This window comes from Coccomyxa subellipsoidea, assembly GCF_000258705.1.
Source record: "Coccomyxa subellipsoidea C-169, whole genome shotgun sequence".
In the NCBI taxonomy this organism is placed as follows: domain Eukaryota; kingdom Viridiplantae; phylum Chlorophyta; class Trebouxiophyceae; family Coccomyxaceae; genus Coccomyxa; species Coccomyxa subellipsoidea.
In genome coordinates this window covers 418,007-430,548 of record NW_005178039.1, presented here as the reverse complement: position 1 = coordinate 430,548, position 12,542 = coordinate 418,007, and the positions used below count along the sequence as shown (strand labels likewise).

General features: G+C 52.2%; 2 protein-coding genes across 2 annotated transcripts; one reads left to right on the top strand and one right to left on the bottom strand.

The window, feature by feature from the left end:
* Positions 1–2,332: 2,332 nt before the first annotated feature.
* COCSUDRAFT_40400 (glycoside hydrolase) lies at positions 2,333–9,571 on the bottom strand (the record flags this gene model as incomplete). Its single annotated transcript, XM_005649534.1, has 14 exons — positions 2,333–2,461; positions 2,759–2,908; positions 3,317–3,627; positions 4,048–4,153; positions 4,389–4,568; positions 4,770–4,893; positions 5,425–5,642; positions 5,958–6,009; positions 6,290–6,567; positions 6,883–7,008; positions 7,920–8,057; positions 8,330–8,512; positions 8,796–8,945; positions 9,212–9,571. The coding sequence occupies 14 exons, from the start codon at positions 9,569–9,571 to the stop codon at positions 2,333–2,335; spliced, it is 2,505 nt and encodes an 834-aa protein (XP_005649591.1).
* A 927-nt stretch (positions 9,572–10,498) lies between these two features.
* On the top strand, positions 10,499–12,031 carry COCSUDRAFT_32545 (hypothetical protein). Its single transcript, XM_005649533.1, has one exon. It carries the CDS (start codon positions 11,248–11,250, stop codon positions 11,500–11,502), a length of 255 nt encoding a protein of 84 aa, XP_005649590.1. The 5' UTR covers positions 10,499–11,247; the 3' UTR covers positions 11,503–12,031.
* Positions 12,032–12,542: the final 511 nt, after the last annotated feature.

Sequence of the window (12,542 nt, the reverse complement as noted above, 5' to 3'; positions counted from 1 at the left end):
ACTTCGCAATGAAAATTGAACCCCAGTATGATCTCGTTTGAAAGACTAAACAAGTGAAATCACGCTGGACCGCCAAGCAAGAATTTTACAGTCCACTGGTTGCCCATTGCGGCAAGGCGTGGTGAGACCTGCCAACGTGATCCTGAACCACTAGTAGCACAATGCAGCTCACAGACAATTTCGGACGCAACAAGGTGCTGGACAAGATAAAGATCATGGCTGGAAGCACTGCTGCGAACCTGTCGTACTCTCAGATGCCCAGAAGTGACGCGCGCCTCGAGGTGCCGGGGGCACTGGCTCCGGGATCCTGGATGTCGAGTCTTCTGCAGGGCAGAACTTGCGCGAAGTGGGCCGTCGAGGAGTCTCCTTTTTGCTTCTGGCGCAAACTAGCATATTTCTTGCTGCCGCCTGGCACAAAATGTTGCAGCTCCCTCGGTTGCCAAAATTGCTAGTACAGAAGCCATGCCATGACGAATCATCCTTGTGAGAATCCCTCATAAATTCAGTAGCAACAGTGACAGGGCCAATAGATGCACAACACTGCTGTTTCAGCTGGCATGCTTAATATAGACCAGTTGTTGACCCCGCGAGACTGCGGTGATTGTATGCAGCATCACAAGAATTAGGTGCCTTCATCAAGCATTTGTAATTTCAGGGGAAGTTCCTAAACTGGCGTGCACAGCCACGGGTGCTTACGGGTTCGTTTATGGTACACTATCAACCTTACATATCTACATTGACCATTCACCCTCAGTTCTTGGTTTGCATATTCTCAGCGGGGCATATTGCAGTGCCGAGCTGATGAATTTGTTTGATCATGACATAGCATCCTGGCTGTCACAATCAAGCTACAGTACGTACGCAAATCAGGAAAGGAAAGGCTTGAAAACATGCAGCCTGCAAGACCACCATGCGCAACACTTCTCAACGTGCTCAATACATGTTCACATACACTACATAACCAAAGCCCACAAACCAGCCACAGCCACATGCGTGTGCTCCAAGGGGAGTATATTTCGAAATTAAAACTAACGCTCATTCTCCCAAAAGCCATGGGGGGATGCCATTGGCAGCAAATGCATTTCAGGTGTCACTGAAAGGCATGCTAGGCCCTTGTGTTGACACGAAATGCATTCAAGCTTCTTCTTGATTGGCCCAGCAAGAGCCCCCAAGAAGACTACCTAAGAGTACATAATGCCATGGTACTACAAGCAAATGTCCCACCGCTACAGAGTGAAAATGTGAAAGAGTCCTTGGAAAGAATTTTATTGCCACACTCAAGCATGTTCATCTCACTGTTCATCCACTTGGTGACCAGTTCAGTTCACAGCCTTGAGGTGGTGCCTTGTCGAGCAAAAGAATAGGTACAAAAATGAGACATTATTGACCTATTCTTCCAGCCAGCAGTAGGCCTCTCATTCACGTTCATAGCGTTCCACGCTTTGCCTTTGAAAATTGTTATTCTCTGCCTATCTTGACCCCAGCAAAATCCACCCAAACTGTCAAGCACTAGTGTTGGACACATGTTTCGGTGCCAGCACCTTGCTTAACCATTCCAGATGCTCTGCTGATTCTCATCAGCAATGCATGTAAACATGCGTTCTAACAATCCAGTGAGCATGTGCCACCCGCTATGGTCACTTTGAGAGTGGCCTTATTGCCCTGCTGGCCTCAAAAGCCCTGGTCACACATGCACTGCCTTGCATTCTTCCAAAGGGGTGGCGCTTTGAGCAACCCCAAGAGAACGCTTGCCCCTCCCCGGGTAGATTTTCTCTGTATCCCCCATGATCAGTGCAGACCAAGTGCCTACAAAAGCTGCAGATGTATGAAATGCAAAAAGCTTGAGGAAATGAAAAGGCTCTGGTGTGCGGTTGTGGCTTGACTGCCAAGTGCTGCAGGTGCCCAATACCTGTCAACAACCTTCTCACACCATTTAGAGGAGTTTCCAAAGATAAATTGCAAACAGTGTCCACAGCCGATGTTCACAATACCCCTTGTCCTTCCCAGAGGGCTGTCTTGACCCCATTTATTTTCCTTGAGCCTCCACACCTCACAGCTGCATTTCTTTCTGCCGGCTGTCGTCTCCGGTGTCAGATATTTGCAGCGCGGGGGCTGATTTATTTCCCTGCTGGGGGAACCATCCTTACACACCACCAGACTGCTGTCTGTGAGGACAGGGGGGTGAGGCTCTCTCTGCTGCACCAGACGGCAGCAGGAGGTTGCTTGAGCTGAGCTTGATGGGCGCAGGTGACTGCTGCCCATTGAGTGAGCGCTGCTGAGCTTGATGGGCGCAGGTAAAAAAGCCCATTGAGTGAGCGCTCTTGGCCCTATCTCAGCCCCTCTTGATGATGCACGGAACGCCGTTGATGGAGCCTGCTGTGGGGGCCAGGTTGTTTGTTGTGGCCCAGATGTTGGCGCCAATGCCTCCAACTGTGCCGCCTGGCGGCAGGCTCTGCCATGTCTGCACAACAAGCAAACATGTGTTTTTTGGATAGATGCCCACTTGACACTTTCAGCCCTGATCAAGGATTATTTGCAGAAGCTGCAGAGCTGAGAAATGCAATCAGTAATTTGAATCAGGCAACAAAATGGAAAGACTGTGGCCAGCCTCTTGCATCGACAAACAAGCTAGTGTCCAGGAAGGCATGCAATTGTTAGCGATGGCTTCAAAGGCAGGGGCGACGTCCTTAGCACACTGCAGCAGGGCATCTCTCGATGATCAGGCATGGCCAAGTTCTGGGGCACGGAGATATTTTACCTGGCTCACAGCGCCGCTGATTGTGCCGCTGTTGGCAGAGCCGCTGGCTCCCCAGTTCCAGGCCTGGCCGGCGATCAGCGCGTAGTTGGGGCTGTAGATGCTAAGCGTGTATGGTGCGTTGATCCTCCCAGCACCGCCATTCGACACCGCCTGGGCAATAGGAAGAGGCTGTCAGCATGCAACCCCCTTGCTGCAGTGTCTGCAGTCGAAATGTATTGGTCAGGCCAGCATGGGGACATGCAGTAAAGCCAGGCTGGAGCAGTCAGACAATGGGTCTGGGCCGAGTGGGCAAGCATGGCTGGCCATGACAGATCAAAGGGTCATCAAGGAAATCTTGAATTTCTGCTGACGAACGGAGCAGCAGGGACCTTCAAAACTTTGTCCTACCGTGTCCCTCTGGCATTCAGCAACCAAATGACTTAAAAGGGCACCCAATCACAGGTTGCAATTCACCAATGTGCACAAGACAGGAAACGCTCGGCGAAGTGCAGCGGGCTATTTTTGCAGCGCACCAGATTGACAGTGTTGGCGTAGGGAGCAGCGTTCTGCGTGGGCCACGCAGAATTGAGGGTGTAGGTGATAGTGCAAGCGCTGGTGCCAGGTGGCGGGGTGTTCGTGGGGGTGGGGGTGGCTGTAGGCGTTGGAGTTGGTGGCTTGGGGGTGGATGTAGGTGTTGGAGTTGGTGGCTTGGGGGTGGTTGTAGGCGTTGGAGTCGGTGGGTTGGGGGTGGTTGTAGGTGTTGGAGTCGGTGGCTTGGGGGTGCTTGTAGGCGTTGGAGTCGGCGGCTTGGGGGTGGGCGTGGGGGTCGGTGTAGGATTTGACGGTGGTGGGGTCGGCTGGGGGGTTGGCGCAGGGGTTGGCGTGGGAACCTGCATGACATTGAGACACTTCTCTTAGAGGATACATTTCGAGAATGACACGCGACTTGACATTTAATGATCCCTTGCACTGCCGCTTGGTTCCTAGATTACCCATGCTGGTGGGCTGGTTGATTGTGAGGATTCTACAGTGGCCGGTGGTGCATATACAGTCGTGATGCACTGCGCGGAGGGCATGTGAAGGCTCTGCTTTGCTCAGCCAAGAGGGTTGCCAGCCATGATGCAGCAGCTACCTCCGAAGCATCTCATGCCAGGATAGTTCCGGCCTCGTAGAAAATGGTACAAACTTCGCACTACAAAGGAAAACGTGTTATCACATATCGTGCACTTGCGAGGCAGCCCTGTCTTCTGGCGTTCGCTCTGCCTTGATGTCTACATACTCTCTTCTCTAAAGGGAGTGCAAGGGGGTACAGCTTACCACTGGAGGTGGCGGAGAGGGGCCGCCCCCATTGTAGGTGAGGTACCAGGGGGTCAGGTTGATGGCACCAATCAGCCAGTTGATCTTGGACCAGATGATCTGCAGCCGAGCAACCAGCATGTGATGTAAAATATTCGTAAGATGGCTTTCCTCCGATGTCACACATGCTACATTCAACAGTCTGCTGCGGCAAGTGCCAAATTTATTTCTGGTGATTTTCTCAGCACTATGCATGCGAGGCATGAAGGATTGTTGTGCTGGAACAGCTTACTGACAAACAACTCGTAGTATGAATTGCTCTGCATGGATGTCTGCATGATGGATAGGAGCGCACCGTCTTCCAGTCGTCCTGCACGATTCCGCCGGTGTCGCCGGAGTTGGCATTCCAGTCCCACCAGTACATGTGGGGGATGTTGGCGTGGGGGAAGCTGGCTGCGCTGTAGCTGCCGCCCAGGGATGAGTAATCGTTGCGCATGTAGCGCGCCATGTCAGCCAGCATGGCGATGTCATTCGCCTGCATCATCGCAGATGAGTCAGAGCTTGCCAGATCCTCATCCAATGGCAGACTTGCTCGTCCAGATTCAGTTGGTGAAGCTCAAAGTTGTATATGTTGTGGATACAACATGAACTGCCAGGTCTAAGCTGGATGTTCAGGTATGATTCAGAGGTTTGCCTAGGTGCATGCAAGCTTTTGGCCAAAGGTTGGTGTGCTCACCGCTGTGTAGAAGGAGCCAGTCTCGCCAAATGCCACTGCGTAGATCTGGCCCCCGTAGCCCTGCCCAGAGGTGAGGTATCCGAAGGAATTCTGCATCTTTGTAAAGAGCCCCACCCCGGTGTAGCTGCACACACACCCAGCATGCTCAGTGATGCTTCACCATGTGTTTGCAGCTCTACCCAACAAGCCCGGCAGCTTTTTGTGGGCTGCTGTATGGGGGATGGCATGGTACTATTGAGCATGCTTGCAGGTCTTGGCTCGGCACACAAGCTCAACTGTCCATGCTTGGTGCAAAGATCTCCCATGCTGCTCAGAGGCAGGGTGCAGCTGTCATTACTGGGATGTGGCAATGCCAGGAACACTGTATAGCAATAAAATCGCGATGTAGTGGCTCAACCATAAACCCTATTTTCCCAAAAGCGATTTATTCAACAAACTCCCACACTTTCCCCGCACTGTTCCCGCAAACCCAAAATTGGCCCATACTACTAGAGAAATGGGCTTTTTGGGCTGCAACTTAGTTATTCTATGCTCCCGCAGGCAAGTTTCCGCACCCCAGAAACCTATTATTAAACCATCCTGCAGGCTCAAATAAGTATGTATGGGGGGTTCTAGGTTAAGCACTACTGTATGCTGCACGGAGGCAGGAACTTACTCGGAGCGCTGGCCAGAGATGGAGGGCGGGTAGTAGTGGGGGGAGATGACAAGGTTATTCCTGTAGCCCTTGGTCTTGACGGTGTTGAGGAAGGGCTTGGGGTCGGTTAGGCCAAAGTTCTGGATCAGGGTGTTGTCCGTGACAAAGCCATCACCCCAGCACATGGCATACCCCAGCTGGCCCACACCCTCCACGAAGAACAGGGTCGAGGGAGATATCTGCGGCCACGCAAACCGTGTCAGTCATGATCACTGATGGGATGACTAATGGCACACGCAGTATTATCTGAGGTCCTGACGGTGTAATGTGCAGCAGACTTCAGAACTCAGGGAAAACCAAGCAAACCTGACAGATGGCAAAGTCAAAGCAGGCTCATAGATGTGCATCATGAATCACAGAAAGCAAGAGCATGCGCAGCACAAATCTGTACAGACACACTCACCTAAACAAGAAAGCCTATGCACCAGACATGATGTAGCTGTTCAGATTGTCAGATTCAAGTTCAGTTTTGAAGGCTATTAAGAGATCTCTACCGCATAGATGGCATCCATGGCGGCAAGGTACAGAGGGGAAACGGTGTTCCACCTGAACATGCAACAAACTCATTTCAGGAGGGGCCTGGTCTGTCCTTTCCCTTAAAAACCCCACAATCATACAGGGTGCCAGAAGACACCTCCTGATTGTATGCACATTTCAAACAAGAAAGGGCCTGAAAACAAACACAAAGGCGCCCGCTATCAAACGTGCGCATTTCCCAACAGGAAGTTGTGGGCAGCCTCAGGCTTGAGCATTCTTGACAGCATGCCACCCATGTCCCTTTCCAAACACCAGATGCAAGACACTTAGCAGAAGAGGAGGGACTCACGAAAGGCCGCGGGAGTCTGGCTCATTGAGTATGTCCACCATGACAGAGTCCTGGTACTTCTTGCCCATGCCAATGATGCCAGTCATCAGGTTGACCCAGTAGTTCTTCCACTGGGTGGGGTTGTCCACGGCAGTGGAGTCCAGATTCAGATGGTTGTCGATCAGCACCAAGAAGCCATTGTCCACAAGGAACTTGACGGACCACAGGAAGCGGTTGTAGCCAGAGTTGTTTGGCACCAGAGCATTGCATGTGCCCGAGTTGCCGCCTGACGGCACAGCCTGCATGCATGTGGAGCAGTGATGAGACAGTTGCCACGATACAATTGCTTACAGCAGCATATATGGAGGCTGCACCTACTGTGCGTGCACCCCAGACAATCTGACGCCCGGACCTTCACAGATCATGTTGGCCACCTGTAGTCATGTGATGATCAGGGAGCAGGCATGCATGTATTACTAAATATGGCTTGTTAAGAGTGGCTGTCAGCAGACAAGCTCATGCATGCATGCTGCAGACAAGGACACGTTTGCATGCCATGCCATTACCAATCACTTGTGAATATCCTCGTTGCTTGAGGCACTTTGGCAGCACACCTGCGGAGGTGGCCGGGCGTTGGTGGGAATGTTAGTGCCTGGGGGGATGACACTCTGGCCGACTTGCACGTCTGTGACTGGAGTGCAGCTGGTGGTGTAGGAGGACGGCTGCGTGTTGTACAGGATCTGCGCAGAGCAACATGCCAGGTGTAAGCCTTCTGGACTGGTAAGGACATGCCTTATCCCTTGCCACCCCTCATTTGCTGCACGAATTAGATCTGGTATTTAGAAGAATTGCTGCTTGCCGCATGATAGAGACATGCCCTAGCTAGTCCTCACCACCCCTCATTTGCTGCACAAATTTTGAAGGGAATGGGAGTTTTGAAATGAACATGCACTGCTGCATGATTCAAGACATGCTAGACAGGAGGTAGGCAGGCATGCGCCTGCAGGCAGGGTGCACAGCACGGAAACGATCAAGGAGCAACTCTCGGAAGGGGCATTGCCTGGAAAGAGAAGGGCAGGCGGATGGTGTTGAAACCGAGCAGCTGAATTCTGTACGCTACAATTCCGAAGTCCTGTGTCAATGCAGTTGGGCCCTGCCACAAGCCAGCCACCTGCGATCACAGCAGAATGGTCAGCTTGCCATCAGCACAAAATGACAGTAGTCTTTCATGCAACTGCAAGCAAGTATGCCTGGACAATAACAACAAATTTGCAAAGGTAATAGTCCAGTAGTAGTCTGTTTACCATTGTTGCTGAAGTCTCAAATCCGAACCTGCACAATCAGAAAAATACCAGCTCAGGAGGCATTTTCAAGCAAGTTACATGGTGCATGAGCCACATCCACACGTCAGATGAATGATTCGGCATACCAGTTGATCCCCTTCAGGGTGGTGGGTTGCCCATTGGTACCAAAGAATTGCCCATTCACCACTGAAACTGGCACCTGCGTTCCAGCAGAAGGGTAAGGCCTGACGGATATCCACTGCTACTCCTGCTGTCACCAGTCCAGTGCACTATGCAGGGCCATCAGCCCGTTGTGTTGCACGCAGCAGATAATCTGCAAAGCCCCCACTGACAGGTGTGCTGCGCACCGTGGATTGTTCGACCGCAGCAGAAGCAGCGAAGGTTTCTGTTTGATCAGTGGTTGGGGGCACCACGTTGCTCAAGGTGATGTTGAGCTGCACGCTGCACAGCTGCCCATTGATGGAGACGCTGCTCGGCGCAAGATCCTGTGATGCATGACATGCTGGGGGTCAGCATGCAAGACTTCTAGCATGCAGGCTGCAGAAGTATGAACTCATGTTGACATTGGCATTTCAGTGCACCTTCCACCATTTCATGGTAGCACAGCTTGCATGCATACAAACGCAGCATGCAGGTGGATTCTGAATCCCATAGCATTTGTTAAAGCATTTCCAAGAGGATCGCTGCCTTGAGTTCGAATGCATGCCCCACATTCAAGGTGACATGAGACACGGATGCAGGCCAGCAGGGAATATACCTGAGACTTGGCGTCGATGAAATATGTCACATTGACCATGTTGCTGAAATCTGCCAGCAGGTCCAGATCAGACGAAGTGACCTGGAAGGAGGCGGTGCCATTGGTGGAATCGCCCAGGGCAGCATTGTACACATTCAGGACGGAGTTGTACATTGGCGAGGTCACAGTAATTGTGTAAGGAGCCTGCATCACACACAATCATTGTGAATCCCATGAAATGCTGTATACATAGCATACTATCAATCCAGTCTCCATTCCGATCTCATGCGCACAAGATAAACGGTATGCATGACTTGGCATAGGCCAATGCAGGCAAGCTTCAAAGCATCAAGCCATTAAGAGCAGCTAAGGAAAAAAGATGCATGGATGCATTTGCAAGAAAGCATGTGCGCAGGCAAAGGTGAGAGCTGGCTTGTGAATGCAGCCACATTGTGGCATGGGGCAAGGATAGCAACTGAGGACAGACCTTGATTGGCGAGGTCCCTGCGCTGAACAGTGTGAGGTCCACGGCTCCCCTGTATGCAGTAGGCACCTGGGCCGCTGTGGGGGCTTTGGAGAAGTCTGGGGAAATGTAGTCGTATGCATTGGAGTAGATCAGGTACGGCTTCAGGGCCACCTGCGCCCGCAATGCAGACTTGTTAGCTGCCAATCAACACACTCCCGTTACTGCATGTCAAGTTACAGTGACAAGTCAGGATATGAGACATGGCAGTCACAGTTTCCAGCGATCTTGTAAAATGACATGTTGAGCTCTGCCAGCATGCATCCATCTGCATGATGAGCAAATTGCAGGGCTGCCCTGGCAGGGTACCCATGCTAAGGCCTGGAGCAGGCAGCTCTGGCATGTTGACATGTCCCAGTACAAAGCATTGGAGGCCTTACCGCACACTGTGCATCCGCCGGGCGCGCAATGTTGTGCCACTCAGCAGCCACAGTCTCAGGGACCTTGATGGGAGGAGACTCGACTGGAGGGTTGGGATTGCTGTCCAGCTTGGGAGTAGTGATGTCACTGGAGCCCAGAGCCTGTTGCACAGAGTCGATGACGGCCCTCTGGCCCTTGCTGATCTGCTTGGGATAGTTGGAAGAAGTAATGCCCGCGGCATTGTACCCCTCAATGGTGACTGCCTGCTCCGCGGCTGCTTGCTCTGCAGCTGCCTGGCTCAGGACTGCAGCCAGCGCCATAACCAGGAGGCAGTCCCGCCTGGAGACCTGAAAGTCACAAAGGAATGTCAAGGAAAGCATGATGGCGGGCTGGAGACGAGCAGCTGAGAAGAGATGTCGCAGATTTGGAGCCCCTAGGTCTTGTTGAGCGTCCGTAATCCAACGTCGAAGATAGGGCCCTGGCGTCCTCTCTAGACAAAGTTATGATATGAAATTGTGCTGCACGCCTTGCATTGTCCGGGATTGCGAGCGTCCTCCGGGCCGTTGAATGCGCGTGGACTATAGAGCAAGATGGCGGACAAGGAAACTCCAAGACCAACACAGGACAGATCCGTGCCGACAAGTGAGCTGAGACACTTCAGCATCTCCTGAATTTCAGGTAAAACTGTTCTTCACAAATAAGGAATATCTCCCTCGCATTCCCGATCTGTCCGGAGCTGTGAGAACCATGCACAGCGCCCAAGACTTTGGGCCGTCCCTTGCTTGCAGACCTCCTCACAGAGCTAGATTCTGAGCTACTGTGCCGCAATGGTGAAGTTGAATCGAGAAAAGAAGCTCAGGGAGTCCCCCTGCTTGCACAAAGGTGCCGGATGGCTGCGCTCCATGCTCCGGCACGCGCCTGCTAGAGCCGGCAAGACACCTTGGAAGCAAAGGGACATAGCCTACCATTGCTCTAGTGGCCAAGGAAGCAGTTTAGCCTCTGGATGGGCGCCGCTTTGCGCGTCCAATGCAGACCCCCACCGCCCAGGCTGGCACGGGCTCAGAGCAAACTGAGAAGCTGTTCCCTGCTGCTCGGCACCACCATAGCCAGGGTAAAGGCACGCCAGGTTCAGGACCGAAAAAGGTGCTGTTCCAAATAGATTCTGGAGTTTGGAATTGGCCCGCCAAAGCCAACTTCAAGCTGCACTGAACTTAGTCACCTGCGCACGCGCGTGATGTGGCAGCACGACACGCTGCCGGACAGCGTGACGCGTGACGCTGGCCGGCTACAGACAATCCATGGATTCCCTTCAGTTTAGGGAGGACAAAGCTATATCTAACGTGGCACGAGTTGTACAGTACGACATATGCTACATAATGGAGGAGCTTGCCCGTCGCTCGGGACCTTCAGGGACCCCGGCGCTCTGCACAATCTGCCATAGTCAACCATCACGCACACCAGCGACGTCCTGCAAGGCAGTGATATGTTAAAGGAAGTATCTATATTTAAGTCTTCATTATTAGGGTCAACTCAGCATGCACTAGGGGCCCGTTCATATACGGAGGGGTTGATCATCTGTATCAGTCATATCCTCAGACTACTCGAAGAGAAATTGGCTTGTGACACAGCCGAACGTGTATTGATTCGGACTTTTTTGGTAATCAAAATATGTTCTGGTGTGTGGTATGTGTAGTATATGCCTTTTGGCTGCCTATCCTGCATCAAGACTGTGGCAATTCGTCAGATCTGGTGGCCACAAGCCCAGCCACACTAGTAGAGGTTCGGGTGCCTTATGTTTCCCTGAATGTATTCCAGCCTGAATGCACTGGTCATGACTGCAGCCTCCCAAGCCAACATTGCTTGACATGTCTCAAGCACTACACAACGTGTAGGTAGGACTCAATAAAAGCACATGACCGGTCATGCGAAGCCGATTGTCATGTCACTCGCGCGGATCAAGGATTAGGCTCAGCATGGCAAATAGGACCTCAGGCCTTGATTTGGTTAGGCACATGGTACTTCTGTGACCGTCACGGGGCTAGGTCCAGGCAGTGCCATGGTCTTGCTGTGGAGATGTAGAATCGCTAATAGCGCAGAGCAGCCCACTGGATCTCATGACAAGCAGCTGCTGCACCCTGTGCCAGGACCGGTGATAGACGCCTTGAGTTCAGAGTGGAAGTTTGCACTCCAGCATCACAGACCAGTGTGGGAAGATTGGGCAGCGCAACAATGCCGGTGCTGCATTGGTGCTATTTCCGTGCAGCTGCTAAAATTTGGTTGCCCTCTTCATCGGGGCACGGAGGACAGATAGGGCGGATCAATCAGAGAGCCCCATGAACAGCTTGAATCTCTTTCCGCTTTGAGGCAGCATCCTGCACATTCGCGGCGCTGTGCAGCATGCTGGTGTACTGGCCCAGGGTCAAGAACCCACAAGAGATAGATAATGTTCCTGAGGTACAATCGCAGGGATTGCATTGCCTAGCCTATGCAGCACATTTGAAACAGATAGCTTCCGATCACTGGCAACGTGCCAGACGTGGTCGCCAGCACTGGAGTGTCTATGCTACTAGCAGGCACCGCCATGACTCCATGCAAATTTGTCTGACAGAACTACTGGAACGTGAACTACATGCCATCAATATGTTCGCATGCATGCGCTGCTAGCACTCTTGTATAGAGCGCTCTTGTATGCCAGTGCACTATGCGCATAAGTGCGCCACAGCGGTTTCATTTCAACTTATTATTGTTATTATTATTACACGCTTTTCCTGCCGAAGGCAAGGTGCGTACTACTACATAGTATGCAGACAAGCTGCATGTAAAGGCTGCCAAATTCCTACCCCTTGTTGGACTCGCCAGATCCAAGCAAGACCCAACCGTGGGCACGTTGCTCAGCATTTGTACCGCCAAGTTATATTCACCGGCAAGTTGTATACAAGTTAGCAGCTGCGCAGTGCTGCCAGCTCAGTGAGCGCTCTGCCGTCATGGTGGCCTGCCAGCAGCCTACCTGACCTGGATGGCTCAGAAAAAATGTGAGACCCAGAAGTCCGGGAACTGTGCTGGCGGCAAGATCTTCACTGATGCACATTTCCCGCAATGGTGACCGACTCTGAATGACAAATGTGTGATGCAGCCAATCTAGGATCGCCGATGGGAGGTAATGACAGTACGACGAACATAAACTTCAAAATTAGCAGATGGGGCCCAGCATTGTTAGGGGCACACATTTGTTGTATGCATACACTTGCCCGATCCCTCTACCTGCCATTCATCGGGCTTGATCGGCTTCTCATACCTTACTGAGCGATACCAGGCAGCATTCGTTCCCTCCGTCTGGTCCCCATCACCAGA

Excerpts from the sequence above, each read along its gene's own strand:
- COCSUDRAFT_32545 (XM_005649533.1), top strand. The coding sequence starts at position 11,248 with ATGGTCTTGCTGTGGAGATGTAGAATCGCTAATAGCGCAGAGCAGCCC.